Source organism: Calonectris borealis, chromosome 1, assembly GCF_964195595.1.
Source record: "Calonectris borealis chromosome 1, bCalBor7.hap1.2, whole genome shotgun sequence".
Taxonomy (NCBI): Eukaryota; Metazoa; Chordata; class Aves; order Procellariiformes; family Procellariidae; genus Calonectris; species Calonectris borealis.
Genome location: NC_134312.1, coordinates 667986 through 689992, shown reverse-complemented (window position 1 = coordinate 689992; position 22007 = coordinate 667986). Strand labels below are relative to the sequence as shown.

General features: G+C 60.2%; 1 protein-coding gene across 6 annotated transcripts in view; it reads right to left on the bottom strand.

Annotated features, from left to right (window-relative positions):
• Nucleotides 1-22007, bottom strand: part of SBF1 (SET binding factor 1) — an 88225-nt gene that overhangs the window by 17151 nt on the left and 49067 nt on the right. For 4 of the 6 annotated variants that reach the window (XM_075141058.1, XM_075141064.1, XM_075141072.1 and 1 more), the window contains exons 3-16: nt 17573-17710; nt 17242-17376; nt 12221-12331; nt 9032-9137; nt 8368-8500; nt 6953-7061; nt 5980-6093; nt 5154-5231; nt 4471-4584; nt 2311-2439; nt 2003-2101; nt 1171-1375; nt 699-811; nt 33-182 (exon numbers count right to left, since the gene is read on the bottom strand). In XM_075141058.1, coding sequence (XP_074997159.1) covers nt 33-182; nt 699-811; nt 1171-1375; nt 2003-2101; nt 2311-2439; nt 4471-4584; nt 5154-5231; nt 5980-6093; nt 6953-7061; nt 8368-8500; nt 9032-9137; nt 12221-12331; nt 17242-17376; nt 17573-17710 — 1734 coding nt within the window. The remainder of the gene's footprint in view (nt 1-32; nt 183-698; nt 812-1170; nt 1376-2002; nt 2102-2310; nt 2440-4470; nt 4585-5153; nt 5232-5979; nt 6094-6952; nt 7062-8367; nt 8501-9031; nt 9138-12220; nt 12332-17241; nt 17377-17572; nt 17711-22007) is intronic. The other 2 variants (XM_075141081.1, XM_075141089.1) reach the window with 2 other exon arrangements.

Below are 22007 nucleotides of genomic sequence, written 5' to 3'. Positions count from 1 at the left end.
TAGGAGACACGCTCTGCCCAGCCCTCTCCTACCTGCAAACAGCAGTTCATCATGCGGATTATGAAATCGAACTGCTGGTGATCCAGCACTGCCCGGTTCTGCTGCACATGCAGGTTCAGCTCCTGCGTCAGGCAGTGCCTGGCTGCTCGGCCCTTCATGGCGCGCAGCACAGCAGGGAATAACTGCAGAGGAAAGAAGTAGTCACGGAGTAGAAAGACGGGGCCCATGGGAGCCCTGGTCAGACGCTGAGTTCAAGGGCAGCCCACAACGAGGAGGTGCAGGAGGGGCTTCACATTCTGACTGTGCCGGGTGTGCACAGACAGCTCATCCGCACTCGGACATGGGGGCAAACCAGAGCAAAATCCCATGTCTGACCAGCCGGAGCACAGCCCCGGGGAGGTCCCCGCTCAGCAAGGCAGGGGAGGACCCCAGGCTGGTTATCTCCATGGGACAGACCCCGGGGGGCACTGGGAGATGCGGAAATAGCGCTAAGCTGACGCAGCGGAGCAATCAGCCAAAAGCCCAGGGACACAAGGAGGAACAGCGCTGAGAGACCACGTGAACACATGGGAACAGAGCTGGTCAGCAAAGATCTGGGCATGGGCAGGGAATGTCCTCTCCAGCCTGCCAAGGAGGAGAGGCAGAGCAACTCCCCCTCTCCTCCCCTCAGCTACCAGCTCCTCAAGAGCCACTCTCACCTTTTTGGCTTCTAACATCTTGTTCTCAAAGACGTAGGAGATGCAGTTCCTGACCACCTCCAGGCGACGGGCGCTGTTGGCCAGGGCATTGCCGTTGCGCTCCATGATGGCAGCTGGGGAGAGAATCGCCTGTTAGTTCAACCAGGGCAGGGCTTTCACCCCTGGGTGGGGAGAGATGGGCGCCCCCGCCCCTGCTCTGCGTGGGCAGGGCTCTAGGCTCCAAGAGCTCGTGATGGAAGAATACTACGGGGTCTTCAGCCATCCCCTCATGCCGGCTGGTAGACTCCAGGGAGCTCTAAGCAGCCCGAGGGGCAGAAGCTAACGGGGACAGTGCTGCTGCTTCTTCAAGACGTTTTGCTCACATGGGACCCTCGGATGTGCCGCAGCGTGAAAGGCAGCCAGCCACACCACGGTAAAGCTCCTCCTGAGCAGGGTTTCTCACCGCAGGGAAAGGCCCTCTGCACACACGTACCGATGGGGGGTCCCGATGGCACCATGCATTTCTTCTCTGCCTTCACAGCAGGAGGAGCCGTCTGCAGCTTGGCAGTGGCCTGGTCGATGATCCACTGTACTGTCCCCTCATCCAAACGAGGAAAAGGCTTCTGGTGGAGGCGCAGGTGACAGCCTTCCGTGGGCTTCTGCACCTTGTGCATGGTCACCGCGGGGTACGGGTTCTCCTGGCACAGCAAAGACAGTTTCTTGTCAGGCACGCAGCCATCACGCGTCCTCTCCCAGGGCAGAAGCCCCAGCGAGGCATCCGTCAGCAACCTCCGCTGCTCTGAGGCCAAACACTTTCCCAGCCGGTATCTCCAACCCCCAGAAACCTCAGGGCAGGCTGTCTGGACAGCGGTGCCGGCGCACTCTGCTCGCAGGAGGCGCAAGGACAGCTCGCTTTGGTCTGAACACAGCAGTGAGCAAAGCACCATTCAGGAGCTCCGTCCTGAGGCGGCCGAGGGCCCCACAGGCACTGCTCTGCTTTCAGAAGACCTTTGCTGGCCCGCCCTGGATCAGACGACAAGCGCAGCGGTGGCTCCGGAGCAAAGGCATGGAGTGCCTGATGCCCAGGCCACCCGAAACCAAGGAATCCGCTCCTGGGAGCAGCTCGTGCCAGGCCAGACACTTGGGTGCCCATCAGCAGGTGCCCTGCCACTCAGGAGAGCGCCGGATCGTGCGCTGCGAGCACCAGTTCCAGCAAGAGCTTACAGAGGGAGCACAGACCGACCGGGCTCCGACCCAGGCTCTCCTTGCCCCGCACACCCCTCTGACCAGGTTCCCCCTCCTGCGCTCGGGCCTCCAGGACTCACGTTTTTGTAAAGTTTCTCCGCCAGCTCCTTGATGTGCCGCAGTATTTTCTGCTTGTTCCCCTCTTCTGCGCGCATGCGCTTCACTTCATAAGCCACAAGCTGGGAGAAGAAGAGACGGGTGAGAGGAGCAGCTGCCTGCTAGGCAGGATCCGTCACCCCTCCATACCCCAGCTCCATCCCCAGTGCAACGGCAGCCGGCGGCACGGCAGATCCCCGGCTCAGTCCCTCGAGGGACAAGGAGAGCTGAGTGGAGCAAGGATGAGCGGGACGGCCGGGTAGGGAGGTGCTGCTCCCAAACTGCCGCTTACCTCATCAAACAGGTCGATTGAGCGGTACGGGGCCCCCCGCTCGGTCACGAAGCCAGCGAACGCCATGCCCTCCAGCACCTTGGTGAGGAAGTCATCCTCCGTCAGCCCCCTCTGCCCAAGGAAGGCTGCCTGCAAGAGGGGAGAGTGCGCACTGTCAGCAGCACTGCCCAGGCATCCGTCATTCCGGCTGACGTGGCAGCACGGGTGACACCGTTACCGCAGCGAAGGACAGGCGCCCATGCAGCAGCGGGACCATGCCATCTCCTTCCCCGTCCCACACGGGCGCAGGGACAGGGTTTGCATAGAAACCTGTGCCCCTGGCCCGCGGCAGCGAGAGGCGCATTTGCAGCAGGACACGCTCGGAGAAAAGCACCCCGGTGTGCACCCCGGGGGAAGCAGGGGCACAGCGGCCGCGGGCTCCTTCTGGCAGCTGTGACAAGGACCTCATCCTGAACAACGCTTGTTCACCCCACCTCTTCCCCAAACGTGGCTTTGAAGGAGCCTCTCACCTGCGCCACGAAGGGAGCCCGAAGCGCCAGGCTTCCTGTGTCTGCAGAAAGCCCTTAGGACTCTCCCCGCGGCAGATGAGCGTGGGAGGTCTCCCCTCCAAGAACACCACGTGCCTTCAGGAGCAGCCGGTGGGGAGCAGCTTTTGCTCCTCCAAACACCCTCGCCTGCTCGCTGCACACTGACTCAGTGCGTGGGACAGGACGAGGGTGCTATGGCAGGGACCGCTCGCCCACAGCCCTGACGACACTACGGACCTCCGGACCACTATGCCACCTACGCTCGCCCTCCTCACCGCCCTGCGGAGGAGCTGGACCAGCCCCTTTCCGGGGGAAGGGGCCAAGAGGTGCAGGGCTTGGTGCCAGAACACGGACTGCTGAGTCCCGTGGCCCTAAACCCGCTGAGAGAGAGGCACAGCTGTTGCTGACAAGTGAAATTCAGGCTATTTTGTACTGCATACTGTTGCTGCGCAGAATGATTTTACGAAATGGAAGTTCGCTGGACTTTATTCATTTTATAGCAGTTTTATGAAAGGGCATTTTCTCATGTTTATGATTTTATGGAACTACTGAATCTTCGTTGGGCACCTGTCAGGAATCTTTACTGAGCATAAAAATACAGCTCAAAACCCTTATGCACACGCTGCTGACTTGAACTGTCAGAGACCAGAGCAGTTTTACAGCGCAGAGCAGCACCGGTGATGCAGGAGCAGGCTGTGCAGGGCGCGTGCATGCTCACACGCACTCTCCTGGCACGCTTTTGCGGGTACAAGGTGTTGCCCCTTTGACCTGGCAGTGAGCTGGGCAGAGCGGGAAGGCTCCTGCCTGCCTGTCCTCAGTGACCTCGAGCGTGCGGCGGGGAGGGTGCGGCTGCAGCGGGGCTGCAGGCTGCGTGACGTGGCCACGCCAAGCTGCAACGCTCGAGTCCCTCTCCTCTCGCTCCCCGCCTGTTGCCTTCTCCTGCCTTAGGTCTCCTCCGTGGATGCCCAAACACTTCAAGCTTCCCCCTGCCCCGCCAGCCCTTCCGGCACAGCTAACGCTCCAGAACCGCCGGGGCGGGCAGGCCCTGCCTGCTTCCTCCCCCCAGATCCTAGGAAAACCCACAGCTCCAGGCCAGGAGGTGGGGGACACCTTCGGTGAGCCTCAAAGGCTGCCTGACGCCAGGCACACGGGACACCAGCTGCAGCGCATCTGACCACACAGGGGCATAAACAGGGAAGCGCTATCCGACCCACGAGACCTTGGGACGGTCAAGGACAAACAAGGGATGCAGGTGGACCTGGGAGTGATGTAGGAGAGGTCACTTGCTGGAAACACAGAACTGCCTTCTAGATACAGCTGTATTTGCGCAAACCTCTTCACAGATCAACTTATCCCAACCCGCCTGGAAAAGAGTTATTCCACAGGACCGTTTGAAAAGATAACTCTGCCGTGTGGACAGGAGGCCGGAGAGCAGACGGAGCCAAGTCACTGCAGAAACACGTTCCCTGCCCTCCCTCACTGGCCAGGCCCCAGAGGCTTCCTCCCTTCCCCACCACGCCGCTGCCAGCAGCGGCTCTTTCCCCGCCGGGAGCTGCCTCCCCTGCTCAGACCAGAGCCAGGCTGGTAGCCCCGGCGTGCCCACCTGCACGCGCGTGCCCGTGCCGCACCTCACCTTATGGAATCGGATGACTGGCTCGGGATGGATGCGGATGATGTGCAGACACCAGCGATAGCCCTGAAGCAGCTGTGCAAACAAGCGGAGGAAGACGGCACGGATCTCCTTATCCTGCGAAGAGGGAAGGACAGTGCGGTCACAGCGTGGTCAGGCAGAGCGTGCAGACGAGCCAGCTCACGGGGACAGGAGTTTACACCCAGCACAGAGGTGAGGGGATCAAACCACGCGTCAGGGTCAGCATCTGCTGAGCTGGGCAGGAAACTCGGCAGAGATTCCAGGGAAAAAGGGACACGGCAGGCTGGATTCACTGTTCTGCCTCCCCTGCACAGCATCCCCGATGCCGCACGCAGAGGAAAATGGAGCTCTCAGCCCCAGGGTTTGCTGAAGTGCCCAAACGTTCGGTGTCTGCCTCCAGCCCCTGCTCTGGCGCGGCAGCAAACCCGGCAGCCCCTGCCCACGGGCCAGCTACTGAAGCGGCACTGCTGGCTTCCAGGCCATGGCTTGGAGCTGTGGCCTTGGTGTCTTGCCACTATTGTCTTGCTTTGCCTCTTAACCTCGGCAACACCGAGATGGAGACAGGCCTGAAATCGTGCCTGTCCACTCCATGCCCAAGAAACGGGGTGTCCAGCAGGGACAGCGTCCTCAGCGGAGGGGTCCCCCTTCCTCCCTGCTCCACTCACCTGCATTTTGAGAGAAGAGGCAGAAATTGTTGAAGGGGGGAATGCGAGATCTGCCACCTCCAGCTCTGGGTCCAAGACCTGCACAGACAAGGCACAAAGCACGCTCAGCCCTGGCCCAGGGGGATCCCTACCTTCACAGCTGGAAAAAGCACTCCCTAGAGACCCAACAGCACCCATAGAAAAGGTCCGAGGGGCTTGGAAACAAGCCTACAGGGCTGGAACCAGCAGGTATCAGAAAACACTCTGTCACACAAAGGAAGCCTCAAGGCCCGACCCCTCCTCGTGAAGCCCCGCTGCCCGGAGTGCGGACCCCGGGGACAGCTCGGTGGGCTGAGGGCAGTGGGGAAGGGGGAGCCTCTCCAGCTCTGCTGGGGACACGTACGCCGCGGGAGGGCTGGGGGCTCAGCACAGCGGGGCTGCAACAGAACCGGCCCCCCTGCTCCCCCGGCCACAGCCAAGGAGCAGAAGCTGCAGCGTGCAGCACGTTTGGCGCGGCTGTCCCGGCACGCTCCCGCACGGCCGGCCCTGGGAACACGCGAGCAGCCAGAGAAGCTTCAGGGCCGCAGCTGCTTCCTGCCCGCAGGCTGGGAGCCAGCCGCCCCGTTCCCAGAAACCTTTGGCAGAAGAACCCCCCTGCGGCACTGCCACGCACCAGAGGCCATCAGGATCAGGAAAGGGCTCCTGTGGGATGGTCAGCAGGACCCCGCGATATGGACCTCTGCTCTCAGAGGAGTCCCTGCTGCTCCGTTCCCAGCTCCCCTCGGAAATGTGTGTCATCCCCGAGGTGTTCGCACCCTGCAGACGGGGGAAAGGCTGCAGCACTCACCATGGAGAGGGCTTCCCGGGTCTGCTGGAGCAGAGGTTCGGGGAGCAGCGAGATGTGTACGCACTCGGGGACGTTCACTGTCCCGCCGTCCAGGTCTGCGATAACAACATCCAGCTGGAAGTGGCAGGACAGGCATGAGACAAGGCTGGGCTTTCCGACACCCTCCCCACCACCTCCCGCTGGGCGACGGAGACCTAGCGAGGGGGTAAGCCCAGCTCAGGAGAGGAGGGCTTGGGAACGGTGTCTGTCTCCTCTCCATCTTCTGTGAGCACTCTAGCCCTCAGCAGTTATTCTCCCCTATCCATTGTCCCTAAACCCAAGCATTTGCCAATACACAAGCTATAATGGGATCCCGTTGCTCCCTGCAACGAAGGTGGCAGGGGGAGGACACCCCAGCAGGAGAGGGACGCAGCTTTGCTCAGCAGGCACCTGCCGTGACTTTGTGGCATCAGAGTCCTCGGCACCTTGTCAGCCTGGGTGAGGCACCAAACGCTGACCCTGGCCCAACACAGAGGCCACCCTGCTTAACCAAAGCGGCACGCTGCAGCTTGTTCAGAAGGCTGCACAAAAGCTTGTTTCAGTTTAGATCAGACTCATTATGCTTTGATTTAATTCAGTTTCTGAACTGAAGTCTGAAGTGCCAACACAGCCTCTTGGACCAGCACTGCCAGCCGAGTTTCAAAATCAAATCCCCGGTTAACCCCAGCCGTTCGTGTGCAGGCTCTGCAGCCCAGAGCCCCGACGACGCGTGGCCCAGCCAGCCCCGCTTGGCTCGTGCGGCACGACTGGATCGCAGCCCGGGCTGGCCAGCCTGAACAAGCAGAGCCTGTGCGAGCCGGCGTGGCCAGCCTGCTGCCCCGGGCACCCTCGGGACAATGTTTGCTGCTATCTGAGAGTGCTGGCGCACAAGCCCTGCTTCTTCCTTGGACCGCTTCTGCTCCCGGCACAAGGGACGGGGTACACGGCGTCTCACCAGCTCCTGCGTCTCCGACTGGAAGATGGAGTGGACTCCGATAATGAAGGGTGTTGGCGTGCTCAGTACCTCAAGGAGCTGTGCAGGCAAGATGGGCACATACGTGAAACTGCAACCAAAAAAGAGCATCACTGCAGCCAGTCGAGCCCTGCTCTCTACCCAAGCAGCGTCCTTGACACCAGCTGGTGATTCCCACCTCCAGAGGCTGTGGGGTGACTGTGTCCCCACGAAGGCAGGCTTCCTCCTGGCACACTCAGCCCTTCAGACAGTACGTGCCCTACAGCTGCGCAAGGTTTCTGAAGGCTTGTGGACACTGACCATGACCATTCTCTGGCCCTGGAGTTACAATCCAAGTCCGACCGAGGGAAAGGTTTCCAGCAGAGCAATTAAACTCCAAAAGAAAGCTTTCTTTGGAATACAAATAGCCTTTCTGCAGCCTGAGGGCATGGCAGGCCAGCGTGGAAACAGTGCGACAGGAGCTGGCAGCAACAATGGCCTGTCTATCTCAACTGTCCTACTTGGGAGATGTGCAAACAGCATCACAGTCTGCGAGCCGGCCTCCCCCTCCCTGGCCGGGCCCCGTGGGTCAACAGCATCACCAGCTCCCCGGGGCTGGGGCGAGCGGGGTGCCAGCCGTCCCGCAGGAGTCACCACGGCGGCTTGGCCACCACCGCCGGCACCGTAACAAAAGCCCTGTATGCGCGTGCCCCTTTCTAGGGAGGGCAGAATTTGCACCACGGCTTTCTGGAAGCCTCCCAGCGTCCAGCGAGACGTTGTGCCCAGGGCTGGGACGGAGGGCTGCCAGCGGAAGCACTGCACTGGCGCTCTGTGCTCTGCACAGGCTGCAGTGCAGCCGAGAGAAGGGAAAGGGGTCGGATTCTGGAAAGAGAAGCACCTCTGGCCTCTCCCACGCGCGCCATGGGGTGATCACGCACTGCCGGACCATGTCCCACAGCCTGATGGGCTTGCTTCCCTCTGTCAAGAGTTGCCACGGCTAGGAATAGTGCATGCCAGCAGCTCCTGGAGCTACAGACATGCTGGTAATGCCTGGCTCCCCATTGCGGTGCTAGAGCCCCGGTCTTGCACTAGAGAGGAGGGAGGCAGGGGTGGAAGGTTCGCACCCCTTCGCTGCCGTGGACACACTCTGGAATGACATTGCCGTGCACGCCAAAGGCTTCAGGAAAGGGGCTTTCGGCACAGCCGAGATCTGTGGGCATCCACCTGCCCCTTCGCCGGCAGTGCCCAGAACACAGCCAGTTACCAGTAACGCTGGCTGTGAAACCAGGAGGCAGCGAGGGCGTGAAGCAAGGGGGAGGCAGGACAGCCAGCACGGGCTCGGCGGCGGCTGCGCCCCAGCTGGCTCTAGGTTGCTGTCGGAGGGCTGAAGGGCTCGAGGAACGGTGGGGTTCCCTCACCTGTACTTGAGGGGGAACATAAGTGCAAGGAGAGCCCGGCAGGCGTCGGTCAGCCTCTGGTAACTGCTGGAGAGAAACAGGATCTTGTGTTCCGTAAGCGCTGCACAGAAGAGATACAGCACGTTGGTGATGCCTGGGGAGAAAAGGAGAGAAGAGCGCTCAGAAATGAGGGTTCGCCTCTCGCACCCCACCAGAGACCACTAAACCCCACCCGAGCTGCATCTCACTCCCCATCTCCACATTCTGCACAACAGAGGAGTTCAACATCCTCCCAAAAAGCCACTTCTGGGTCACGGAGGTACGTGCTCCCCCAAGGAAGCCCCTCTTCTGAGAGATGTCCTTCAATCAGAGGCGCAAGGCTAATGGCAGCACACCTCCGGGCACTCGTTCCTGCCACCCAGGCCGTTTCTCATGAGATCTGGCCACGCGTCTGCACCCAAGCCAGGGAGAGCTGCCAGTCTCCTGCCCCCCTGGGAACGGGAAGGCAAAGCGGGGCCGGGGAGGGCTCAGTCTGAGGTGGCTGCAGCTGGAAGAGAGCCCTGAGCTGACAAGCCAGGTTCAGGAGCGCGGTGGGAAGCGACGTGCAGGGAACTCCAGCCCAGGACTTGGCCAGCTGGCTTTGGCACGGGACCCGATGAGAAGGAGGCGTGGGGAGAAGTCTCACCAAGCTGGCGGAAGAGCAGGGCCACGCTGCAGCTGCTGACGGGAAGCGAGTCATTGATGGGTGTCTGGATCACCTGCCTGTCCCCTGCTCCCAGAGAGATCGTCCTCTGCAAGAGACAACAGGCCCGGTCACTGGGCGGCCGCCCACGCAAGGGGCGAGCACGAGCATGGAGGGCAAGCCAGCCGCCTGCTGCCTCTCCGAGCCAGCAGCAGCCCGAACCCCCCCAGTGCACAGGGCCAGGGAGACTGTGCCCCCGGCACAACCCTCGTACCCTGCGGGGCAGCGTGTCCTACCATGGCACACCACCTCGCAGCAGCACGGCTGGAGCACGGTGCTGCAGGAACAACACGCGTCGCGTGCTTGGCTGGGGCGACGGGCTAAGGGGAGGAGTGAGACCTGCTGAAACAGCCGGCAGTCCCAGCCAGCACGAGCAACTCCTCGACGGCTGGCAGAAGGAGGCAGCAAGCCCCGAGACCCGCACTGCGACGCAGCACACGGGGGCTCTCCAGGACCCCGCAACCAGAGGGGAACAGCTCGCCTGTGCCATGCCCAGCCAGCACTGCCAGGCAAAGGAGCAGCACCAGCTCTGCAGCCGCTCCCGTCGGGCAGGGCGCCTCGCCCAGGCAGCGCGAGCAGGCCCTGACGGCTCCTGGTAGAGGGGCTGGGGACGAACAGACTGGGCACAGTCTCATTGCTGCTTCTCCAGTACAATTTTTTCCCCAGACCTAAGCTCATCCCCAGCGGCACAGGGAAGCCTATGCGTCCCCACCCGCTCTGCAGGCTGCAGGGGCTGGGGCAGGACCAGATCACTGGCCCTCTTCTCCTCTTTCTGCACCTCTCTAGGGAAAACACTCCTCTGCAATAGGAGATTTCGCCATGCAACCCACCTCCTCGCTCAGCCCCCTGCGGCCGCAAGAGCTCACGCCACCGCAACAGCTTCTGAACGCCGCCGTTCTGGCAGAGCAGAACAAGCACCCCTGACCTGGTCTTCCACACCAGGCCACCATGTTTTCACAACCCCCAGGAGAGCGCGCTCACGGAGAGGCAAACGGTGCACAGCCAGTCTGCTGCCGTGCAGGAGTGCAACCCCCTTCCCTGGAGCCCAGGCACGCGTTCCCTGCTGCAACACACGCAGACGCACATGCACCCAAGGGTGCTCTGACCGAGACGAACAGTGCCTGGGCCTCCACCGCTGCACCAGCTGCAGCGCGTGCCACCCTCAAAAACAATAAAAGAGAAGTTGCTAACGAGGAGACAGACCCAATGAAAGAAAAGGTGTGCGTACCGCTGCTTCGTCGTCCGCGTCAAGCTGAGATAGGGACAGACAGAGATAGCACAGTCAGTTAGAAACACACAAAGACAGCAAGACAACAGGGAAGACGAGCACAGGCAGAGGCCAACAACAAGCAGGGACCAGCACTCTCGGAGAGGAGAGATGCACACACACACAAAGCAACAGCAATAGCTACTACACTGGAAAAGCGCGTTTGGACACAGCAGGGGAACAGGTAAAGCACAGGAAGGGAAGTGCCACCAACAAACTGTTCTCCCTCTAGCACACTACTTGTTCCCACAGCACAGATCGATCCTGCAAGAACTGGGAGGTGGCAAGTAGTTGTGCCAAAAAGCGCTGTTCAGCTAGCCACAGCAGCTTGAGGAGCCGCCCTGCTCCAAACAGCCTCTCCTCTCCCGTACTGCCGCTTACACGTCCCACCGGGGAGGAACCGGATGGAGTCGGACAGATCTGGGCAGATCCTGCAGGAACGCTATCGCTCTCGCCCTCAGCCAGAGCAAACCCGGGACGCCTGGCACACAGCCACAGCCCCCTGGTGTGGGCAGCACCCTGCCCTCCTCCCCGGAGGACGCGGATTTGAGCGCCGTACAGCCCTCTCCTGCAGATACCAGGACCACTGCTGGCCCTCCCAGGACCTGCCTTGCTCTGGATTATTAGAGGAAGCACCAAACCTGTGACGGCAGCCCGAGGGGAACCACTTCTGCCCGCCCAAGAAGCCTGCACAGATACACGGGTTCACGGCAGCAGCCTCCCCGCAGGGTCATGGGCCACAGTGGTGGAAGAAATCTCTGTCTTGAGGCACCAGGGACCTGTAGTGCTGCCCCAGCCTTGCAAAGGCTCCTCTGCTTGGGTGCAGCCTGGGTGCAAGAGAATCAGATGGTGTTTTTTGCTGGGGGAAGTGGAGCTCAGCTGAAAGTGAAGCCACTGCAGGAGACAAGTGCACATCCACCGTTACGTTCCAGGTGTTAGCACGGCAGAAGAGCTCCAGGGCGTTACACTGTTGTCTCCAAACGCTTCCTGCCAGAGGGTCCAGCTGGGCTCTCTCCACTTCTGTCATCTCCAAGTCAGCTTCAGTTAGCCCTTCCTTACCCATCTGCTGCTCACACGAGCAAGACTGAGCCCAGCGGCCTTCCTAGAGCAGGAGGAGGAGTGCTAGAGGAACACAGGGCTCAGAGGGAAAAACAGGAGGGTTATCTTTGATGGCCTCAGTTCTGGGCACAAGCGAGGCTGTTGCTCCTCGAGCCCTGCCTGTCAGAGATGCCGGCCACGCACAGGCACAAGCCAGCGTCGGAGGAGAGAGCTCCAAGCTGCTCAGCTGGCAAACGTTAGCCTTGCTTGGTCCATCTCCCTAGAGCTGACTCGACCCCGCTCTCACGGATGGCTCTGGAGCAGCTCTCCAGGCAATCAGACAGGCCTGAATGGAGGAGCAAGACCTCCCCGATGCAGGAATGACGAAAGACCACGGCAATTGTTTGCACAGCTCGATCGGAGACTACATAAGCCAGCTGATGGTCGAGCCACCCAGCACTCCCTCCTGGAGGGAGCACGGAGCCAAGACCAAGCTGCCTACTCACGGCAAGCTGCAGCTAAGCAAAGCAGCAAGATCTTCTCAGCTGATATAGGAGCTGAGCGGCTCCAAATCACAGAGGTTTGTTGTTTCTACTCTTAAGCACTTGGGAAGGCACTGCCTGCGCTAGTCAAGCACTTGCCAGTAGCAGTGCACTGCGGCAGCTCAACAGCCAGTGCACTGAGCCAGTCTCTGCCCACAGGTCCATCAGCCTTGCTCAGCTCACCCAGCACAGGGAAACCAGAACCCAGCTGAGCGAAAGCCCCTGCTCCTATCAGAGCTGCTTAGGAAGCACGGAGGGGTAAGAGGGAAGGGGCAGGTTACCCACCTGAGCTCCCCCGGTGATGGGGATGGTACACGTCAGGAGGTTCCCAATGACGTTCTCCAGGGACACACTCAGTCCGTCCACGTAGATGGTATAGATCAAACCCAGGCTGTTCTGGAGAGGAAAGCACAGCACAGCTGAGCATCAGGGTGGGAGCAGACGTGTACAGGTGCAGCTGGAGAGGCCCTCCAGCTTGGAGCACCGTCGCATGGAGGGGCTCCTAGTGCTTGTCACTAGACAGACACAGAGTCATAGGATAGATTGGGTTGGAAGGGACCTTTCAAGGCCATCTAGTCCAACCCCCTGCCGTGGGCAGGGACATCTTCAACTACATCAGGTTGCTCAGAGCCCCGTCCAACCTGACCTGGAATGTTCCCAGGGATGGGGCATCCACCACCTCTCTGGGCAACCTGCGCCAGGGTTTCACCATCCTCATTGTAAGAAATTTCTTCCTTATATCTAGTGTAAATCTACCCTCTCTTAGTTTAAAACCTTGTCCCCCTTGTCCTCTCGCAACAGGCCCTGCTAAAAAGTCTGTCCCCATCTTTCTTATAAGCACCCTTCAAGCACTGAAAGGCTGCAATAAGGTCTCCCCAAGAGAAGAGAAGAGGACTGAACAACCAGGCTGAACAACCCCAACTCTCTCAGCCTTTCCTCATGGCAGAGCTGTTCCATCCCCCTGATCATTTTCGTGGCCTCCTCTGGGCCCGCTCCAACAGGTCCATGTCTGTCCTGTGCTGAGGACCCCCGAGCTGGACGCAGCACTGCAGGGGGGTCTCACCGGAGCAGAGTAGAGGGGCAGAATCCCCTCCCTGGACCTGCTGGCCACGCTGCTGGTGATGTAGCCCAGGACACGCTTGGCCTTCTGGGCTGTGAGCACACGTTGACGGCTCATGTCCAGCTTTTCGTCCACCAGCACCCCCAAGTCCTTCTCAGCAGGGCTGCTCTCCATCCCTTCATCCCCCCGCCTGTGTTGATAGCGGGGGTTGCCCCGACCCAGGTGCAGGACCTTGCACTTGGCCTTGTTGAACCTCAGGAGGTTCACACGGGCCCACTTCTCCAGCTTGTCCAGGTCCCTCTGGATGGCATCCCGTCCCTCAGACGTGTCGACCGTGCCACTCAGCTTGGTGTCATCTGCAAATTTGCTGAGGGTGACTCGTCCCACCGTCTATGTCATTGATGAAGATATTAAACAGTACCGGTCCCAGTACGGACCCCTGCGGGACACCACTCGTCACCAATCTCCATCTGGACATTAAGCCATTGACCACCACCCCCTGGATGTGACCATCCAACCAATTCCTCATCCACAGACAGTCCACCCATCAAATCCGTACCTCTCCAGTTTAGAGAGAAGGATATTGTGGGGGACCACATCAAAGGCCTTACAGACAGACGACGTCAGTAGCCCTTCCCATGTCCACTGATGTAGTCACTCCACCATAGAAGGCCACTAGGTTGGTCAGGCAGGACTTGCCCTTGGTGAAGCCATGCTGGCTGTCTCGAATCACCTCCCTGTCCTTCATGGGCCTTAGCACAGCTTCCAGGAGGATCTGCTCCATGATCTTCCCTGGCACAGAAGTGAGACTGACTGGCCTGTAGTTCCCCAGGTCTTCCTTTTTTCCCTTTTTAAAAATGAGGGTTATGTTTCCCCTTTTCCAGGCACAGGGACTTCACTGCCACGACTTCTCAAATATGATGGATAGTGGCTTAGCAACTTCATCCACCAGTTCCTTCAGGACCCACGGATGGATCTCATCGAGTCCCACGGACTTGTGACAGTCAACTCTTGGGTGCAGTGCTTGAGGCCTTCCCCCTCAGACCTCTCACAGCGAATCCTCATCAGCAGAACAGGATATTTAGCATGTGCTCAGTTTGCTTCCAGCCAGCAGCACCTCCCCACCCCAGCACCGCGGCGTCCCCAGACGTGTCCCCTGGGCTAGAGCTCAGCAGGAGCAGCGCGGAGGGGGTTCAAAAGCTCCACGGGCAGAGGTGACTGAAAACAGCTGGACTTTTCCAGCACCCCCTAAGCACTCGCGGTCCCTGCAGATTTGCATCAAGTCTCACAAAAACCCCAAGCAGGGGAAGGAGACCCACTTCTCCACCGAGGCTGGCCGAGACAGCCGGCCGGGCCCCGCTCTGCTTGATGTCTGCCTGCTGGGCACATTTGGGAAGCAACACCAGCTCCAGCACAGGGAGAGTTAGGGGACACAAGCACAGGGCACCGTTCAACCCAAGCTGTAATACACAGATGAATAAGGAATTTCAGGAATTTGTCTTCAAGGCACCCTCTGGGTGGGTTTTTTTTTTAACTCAAACCATCTCCTCGTGTCAGTGAGGAAAAGAGAAAACACAAATACTGGGGCTTTGGAGAGAAGGGGCCAGGCAGGCTACTGCACGCTGGAATAACCGAGGGAAGAGCAAGCTCACGCTCCTGCACGTCCGTGAACACACACCGCTCTGCTGGACGCTCCCTGGAGGAAGCAGGAGGAGATCCGAGAGAAGGCGCAGTCTTGCCAGGTGCCAGAAGGGAGATCTGGGGTACCCTGCCCCTCTTCCCAAGGGCTGGAAACCAGCCCAGCTTCAGGGGGCATGGCAGCTACGGCCCCACGGCTGCTGGCCAGCGGTGACGGCTCCTGGCATAACGTGTGTACGGCTTGACCTCAGCCTGAGCAAGAGGCAGACCCTCAGTCCAGCATCAAGCTGACCAACAGGACCAACAGGTCCAGGTCTTGGGCTACCCAGAGACCTAATCAAAGACGAGAAGGTGCCACAACAACCCGAGTCTTGTGCTGGGGAAAAAGAGGCTGCGTTTCACCTTTAGCCAGCGAAATCCATCCGATCACCCAAAGGGCAGAGGCAGAGCTTCCACCCATCGCCCTTCTCCTGGCTGGGACAGGGAGCAGCAACAGGAAAGGCAATCACGGCTCAGCAGGCAAACACACCGCTGCTCTGCCACGACCCGAGCCTGCAAGCAGGACGGCTTCGGCTTCCCTCGGTGCGCGGCACTCGCTGCTGCGGAGCAGAGATCCCGCTCCCACCGCTGCCACGCTCAGAGACCTTCTGGGGACACCCAGCGACCTGTCTGAGTTTGTCACAGCTAAGGGGGAAATGACCCAAGGCCCAGAACGACAGGACTGTAGTGCTCTTGTCGCTCATCTGTTCCTCAAAAATCACTAAGGGGGACAATTCAAGCAATTGAGCAACGAAACAAAGCAGCCAAACGCACAACACAAGCGTTACTGGGCCTCCTAACAAAACCCGCCAGGGAAGACGAGCGGTCAGGTACGCAAAGACCAAAATGAGCCAGGAACGATTTCAGTGCGGTCTCCAGGGGAGAACCTCTCACAGGAAACCTCCCTCTGTCTTTTGGAACTGGCTAGCAGACCCGCTTTCCTCCAGAGTCACCCCCAAACACGACCGGCTTTCGCCCAGGAGAGCGGCAGACGCTGCAGCCTGGCTGACCTCGCTCTGCTCTCCCAGGCTTGAGAAAATGAACAGCCCCAGCATTTTAGAGAATTCCAGCTCCACGGAAGGCCAGGCGTGGTAAACCCCCTCCTGGGTGCGAGGACAACCATACAACGCAACTGCTTGCAATAAGGGAAACGGCCTGATGATCCAGGCTCACTTCTGTTCCCTTCTACCTTGGGCTTACTGCTCCCTCTTGCTGGAAAGGAGTTGCTGTTTTAACACCACCTCTCAGCCAAGACAGGCTTGACTTAGGCTTAGACAACTTTCCCAATAAAATACCTAAGTATACAGACTTTTTTACTGCAAGGGTGGTTGAACACTGGCACAGGTTGCCCAGAGAAGTTGTAGAGTCTCCATCCTTGGAGATATTCAAAACCCAACTGGATGATATCCTGGACAACCTGCTCCAGTTGACCCACCTCGAGCAGGGGTTGGACCACAGGCCTCCAGAGGTGCCTCCAACCTCAGCTACGTGGTTTGGGGCTGTGAGTCTGCGAAGCCCGATGTTTCTGCTGTTTGAAGCAGCTCCAAGCCAGAGAACGGAGTGATTTTTGTCCTCCCTGTCAGTTATTAATGCCTTGAGCAGGCTGTGGCTGGACGCCCTGCGGGAACACCATGTGCTCCCATTCACAAGAGGTTCAAGAACAGGGCAGCTACCCAGAAGCGATATCCCCGCAGCGGGAGAGGAAAAAGGAAGGACGCAGCCTGGCCTGATAGAGAACGCTGCCCTCCTGCAGCGGGGGAAACAGGGCTGTGCCACCTTCCCTGGCTCACACTGCAGCACCCACAGCCGCCACGGTCTGGGAAGGGAGAGAGCCCTGGCCAGAGCCTCCTGTCCCCTCTGTGGGGGAGAAATGGGCAGGCGCCTTCCCCTCCTCTCCGCAGGGACAGCGGGAGCCACTTGGACAAACCCAAGCTGGGAGGAAGGGTGACGGGCCACCCTGGCCAAGCTAGCGGAGAGCCCACCGAAAACGCCAGGTGGATTCCTCCTTCGGAGCGAGAGGAGCAGCGAGGAGGCCAGCCTGCTCCGGCCGGAGGAGGCTGCGCGCACCCCGCCTGCCCCAGCCGCAGCGCTGCGGACACAATACGCACAGAGCCAGTTTGTAAACATGCCAGCTTGCGCCCCTGCCCTCCCAAACCTTTTACAGCCACATAATGCAGCACGTTTGAAGAAAATAAAGATGGCAAAGATAAATGCTCCCACAGGAACGGGCTGTTCTTCACGGCTTTTCTATTAACAAAACTGGGTCAAGGCCACCAGCTGCCCGGTGTGGCCGAGTCCTTGGCTTGCTGTGCTGCAGCCATTCAGGTTCAGCGCGCAGCTGCCGACCCGGCTTGTGGAGCTGGACCGGGGTGCGACGAGCGGGCTGGGGACAGGCCGCTCTCCCAGGGGTGCTGTGCCAGGGTGCTCCTATAGCTCCTGTTCCTGGCAGCGACTTCGTGGCTCCTGGTTGCTCCCAGAGCCAGAAGGTCTTTACTAACGCTGCTCCCCTCTCCCTCCCGAGTAGGGGCCCTGCTTCCCCCGCCCCAGCCGCAGTGCATTTCGGACTTACCCGGAACACCTCCGCATGGTCCAGCCGCGACACCAGCACCAAGCTTTTGGGAGCAAAGAGCTGCGCGGGTTGAACGGGAGACGATGGCTCCTCTTCCTCCTCCTCCCCCTCACCATTCCTGGGGTGGCTCTGAGGCTAGGGAGAGACACATCAGCCAAGTCCCAGGGTTAGAAAAAAGATGCTCTTCCCTCTCCCACACCCTTGACGCCAGGGCCCGGATTCCTCCGACAAGAGGAAAGCAGGAACCACTGGCCAAAGCCGAAGGCAGCCAGTGCTGCTGACCACCCTTCCCACCCTGCCTCCGCAGGCAGGACCCCCGCAGCAGCAGTACCTGCGCGCTCTCGACAGCCTCCCAGAAGGTGAAGCAAGCGCAGTAATGCCGCTCCGAGTTGATGTCGGTCAGCACAGCCACGAAGAAGGTGGGGGGGTTCCTCTCCGTGAAGAGCTGCCAGCCGCTGGGCTGGCAGAACTGCAAGAGAGGGCAGGGGATGGTGGTCAGAGGGCCTGACCTGCCTGCGCCGCTGCCCTCGCTCCCCCGCATCGCTTTGGCGGTGGGAGCCTGGAGCTTCGGTGGGCTGGATGATGTGAAAGCAAACCACCAGGTACCGACACCCAGGGACAGGGAGCTTGGTGTGGCAGCACATCACCTATAGAGTATATAGGGAAACAGGGCTGTGCCACCTTCCCTGGCTCACACTGCAGCACCCACAGCCGCCACGGTCTGGGAAGGGAGAGAGCCCTGGCCGGAGCCTCCTGTCCCCTCTGTGGGGGAGAAATGGGCAGGCGCCTTCCCCTCCTCTCCGCAGGGACAGCGGGAGCCACTTGGACAAACCCAAGCTGGGAGGAAGGGTGACGGGCCACCCTGGCCGAGCTGGGCACCCTCCACCACCCTGCACCCGTCTTAGAGCTGCAGGGACTCCCCCGGCAGAGGGGCTGCGAGGAGCTGGGCTGCGCCGTGCAAGGCGGCTACCCGCAGCCGCAGCGAGCCTGCGAGGCTTGCCAGGCTCTGCAAAGTCCCTGCAGCCCACCAAGGTGCCGGGCGGCCGCGCGCAGGCACTGCACGAACTCCGGGGAGGAAAGGCGATGCATCCCTGGGCGAGCTCCCGGCGGGGCAGGGCTGTCTCCGGGCACCGGCTCCGGGAGGTGGCACCGGCTCCGGGAGGTGGCACTCCTCCCCCGGGGCAGGCAGATGGAAAACACCGGCCCAGGCTGCACCAGCACCGCGCTTCAGGCAGCTCAGAACACAGTTTTACTGGTTTCTGGGGACTTTCCAAACACCCTCCCAGGGCCAGGGGGTAATTCCAGCCAGCGGCCCCAGGACTCCCCCTGGGTTTCGAAGTCTCAAGGGATTTTTCTGTATTTCCTCAGCATCTGCATTTGGTGGGTGAGCTGTGGAAATTCCCAACACTTTTGGGCCCTCCCTGAGGCAGTTCCCCAGAGCGGGAGAGCTCGGCTCCTTCTGGGGCTGTAGCATGACGCACTCTGAAGATAAGGCAACTTGAGCAAAACCGAGGAGGAGAATGAAGTGGCAACTGGCAGAAAGGGCTGGTGTGCCGCAAAGCTGCAGAAATCGCTGCTCCAGCCCAAACCCTTGCGAATCGAAGCTGGTTTCAACCTGCTGAAGTTTTCCAGCTGTTCGCCGCTCTCCGTGCCCACCCTCATGCCCCAGGAGCATGCACGCACTCTGCTGCGCAGACCCTCCTCTCCTCCCCCGGGCAGCCCGGTGCAGCCGTACGAGCTGGGCATCAGCCGCAGCGCAAGAGCTTGGCTTTCTTCAGCTGCCCAGGCATGGCAGTGGGAAGGAGGAGAGGCAAAAGCACTTGGGCAGCTGCTTCCCAGACTCTGCCACATGTGTCCCTGTAAACCTGCGTCCCAGGGCTTCTCCATGCTGGTGCCATTTTCAAACCGGGCTGCCTCCTGCCCCGCTCCCCGCTCAGCGCGCGGGAGGAAGGTATGGCTCGGCAGCCGTCAGGGTCAGTACACAGCGCCACTCGCCCAAGGAGCGAGCTCCTCTCCTCACTGGAGGGGAATGAACCCATAGCTCACTGCTCTGTGCAAACGTTTCCCGGACGTTGCAGAAACGACGAGAGCAAAGCACACAAAGCTGCTGCCCTCGAGGAGTTTGCTGCTGGGTCCCACCCAGCACTTCCGACTGCCGCACCCCGGCGCAAAGGGATGCACTCCACGACCACGGCGTCAAACCTTCCCTGCGGAGACAGGTACGTACAAGCCAGATGTCGGCGGTCAAGTGTGCTCATCCCGAGGCCTGAGAAATGGAAGTCCAGATCCCCTGGACTGCTCCTCTAGAAGGGAACCCCAGAAGGACATCGACATCACCACCACCAGCGGGCACAGGCTCTACTCCACCCCCCGGTCATGCCATCTTCTATGCCAAGGAACCTCAGCACACTCCAGAGGCAATTAGGCCACCGCTAAATGGGCGCAGGGAAACGATGGCACGACACGAACATGAACACACCTGAGCCTCTTCACTCGGGGTTACACCTGCTCAGGCCAAGGCACGGCTCCGCCACCTTCTGTCCCCAGCGAGGACCACCAGAGCCCTCGGTCCCACCGTGGGAGGTGCAGGAGGCTCCTGACACCCACCTGGGCTCCAAGCACCAAGCTGTTCTGGGACTCTTCCTGCGCCGCGGGATAAGAAGTCAGCTTCCTAAAAATAGCACCTGCTGAGACAACAGGTCACTTCGAACCACTGGAGGCGACGCTGTGGATCAGGTCATGTCGCTGGGGTATGCGGCTATGCCTCGGCTATGCCCCGGAGACGCTTGCAGCCCAGTCTGATTGCTCTCAATGCACCCAGTTTGATTGCACTCAATGCTCCTCGGCCAATTTATCCTGCAGAAGTCAACGTAAAGCAGCCACGTGTTCATAAAGCACCAGGCACGCAGATGTCTGACCTCCACAACCATTGCCTCATTTCAAGCTAGATCCTCTAGAAAGGACACACATCCTCGATGAAAGATGGGTGTAGGTTGGCTGGTGATTAGAACAAGTGTCCTCCAGAAGCAGCCCGACCGTGACCGATGGTGGTACCGTGGCACTCTGCAACACTGAAGGTGCCACAGTTAAAGGAAGACAGAACTACGGGCCCCCACGCAGAACTAAAGATCTCCGTGGATCCGTGCGTGCAAGAGGTGAGCTCTTCACCCATGCCTTGCCCGGTCTCAGATCCAGGCTGGGAGGATGCTCACCCTGCACTCGTTTCCCCCACCGCCCGGGCAGACCCAGCGCTGCCGGTGGTCTGTCCTCGGGTGCGGTACGACCTGCTGCCCGCACAACCCACCCGTGCAGCGCAGTAACATGGCACACGCTGCCAGGGCTCCACGCGGCTGCTGGGGCGTGCAGGAGCTGCTCCGCACAGCGAGCGCTGCAGCAGCGTCAGTCTCTCCTTACAGCACATCTCGGCGCCGCTGGGTGCCCATGGAGAACAAGAGCGAGCTGCAGACAGCCAGAAGAGAAGAAAGTCTCGATTCTCACATGAGGGGGGTGTTGATGGAAACGACTGACCTGAAGGACGTACTGCAGCTCCCCTCCAGACCAGCGCTGGTGGATGCCGCAGCCGGGCTGCACCGAAGCCTCTCCGGAGCAACAGCCCCTTCGTTTGTTTAGAAAAACCCGACAGGAAGGCAGAGCTGCGTGCCGGGCTCTGCAGACACTGCCTAGAGCAGTTTTAGCAACAAAACCAACCTCTCGTGACAACACGTATGTCTGTCTGGCAAGCCTTGTTTTCCACAGCACTGCATGGATCAGCGCTGCTTTACCACCTTTTCTTCTTCCACCAGTTACACCACAGGCCTTTCCCGATTTGGCAAGGATCTAGCCCGTGATGTCCCAAGACATCCTCCTGATCATTTATTTCCACCCTGGAAAGCTATGGGAGGGCAACGCAGCCCTGCAGAAGAGCCAGCTGCCAGGCAGGAGGGACGACACGTGAAGCCACTGGTCACCAGCGTCATGAGGAGCTGCCTGCTCCACTCCTGATCAGACCCACAGCGAAGCGTGGCAGCAGCTCTCCTCTCTCCCGAGCATTGCCAAAACAGCCGCTGGCTGCGTGGGCTCGGCTGTCGGCTGCCAACCTCAGGCTCCTCCGCATCAGAGGTGAAGAAAAGATCTGTTGGTCAAGATGGAGGCACCAGAAGAGGCTCCGCTCAGCTACCGACACCTTACAAAAGCAAAGCAACAAAGGAAGCTTTTCTGCGAGCAGCAGCGTGCCTTACCATCCCCTGGAAGCGGAGACCCCCGGCGCAGGCCCGCGGACCCTGCCCCACCAAGCCCCCCTGGCCAGGACCAGGACGCGGCATTCTCCTACCAGCACCTCTGCCCAAGCGCTGCCGGCAGCCAGGGAGCAAACCTCGCACAAACCTGTGCTCACCTTCACCAAACAGGGATATTGAAGCTGCAAACATGCAGGCAATTACCTGCTGGTTGGAAAACAAAAGGATCTCTCTGTTTTCTCCCAGAGAGCAGCAGAAACTCTAACGCTCTCCAGTGCCCAGGCGCCAGGAGGGCGCTGGCGTACGCTGGCTCGGGTGCCAGAGCGTGCTGGCAGAGGCAAAACGTGTCCGGAGGCTTGGACGTACCCAGCAGGCACGATGACACGGTCTGCAGTATGCAACAACCATCCACGAGCAGCCTTAAGACACGGGAAATACCGCGCTGCGTTAAGCAGACCTGTGGGATTGCTGTACTGAAGGACGAAAGGACCAGCGCCGCGACGGGATCTGAAAGGGAGCGGAGGAATTGCA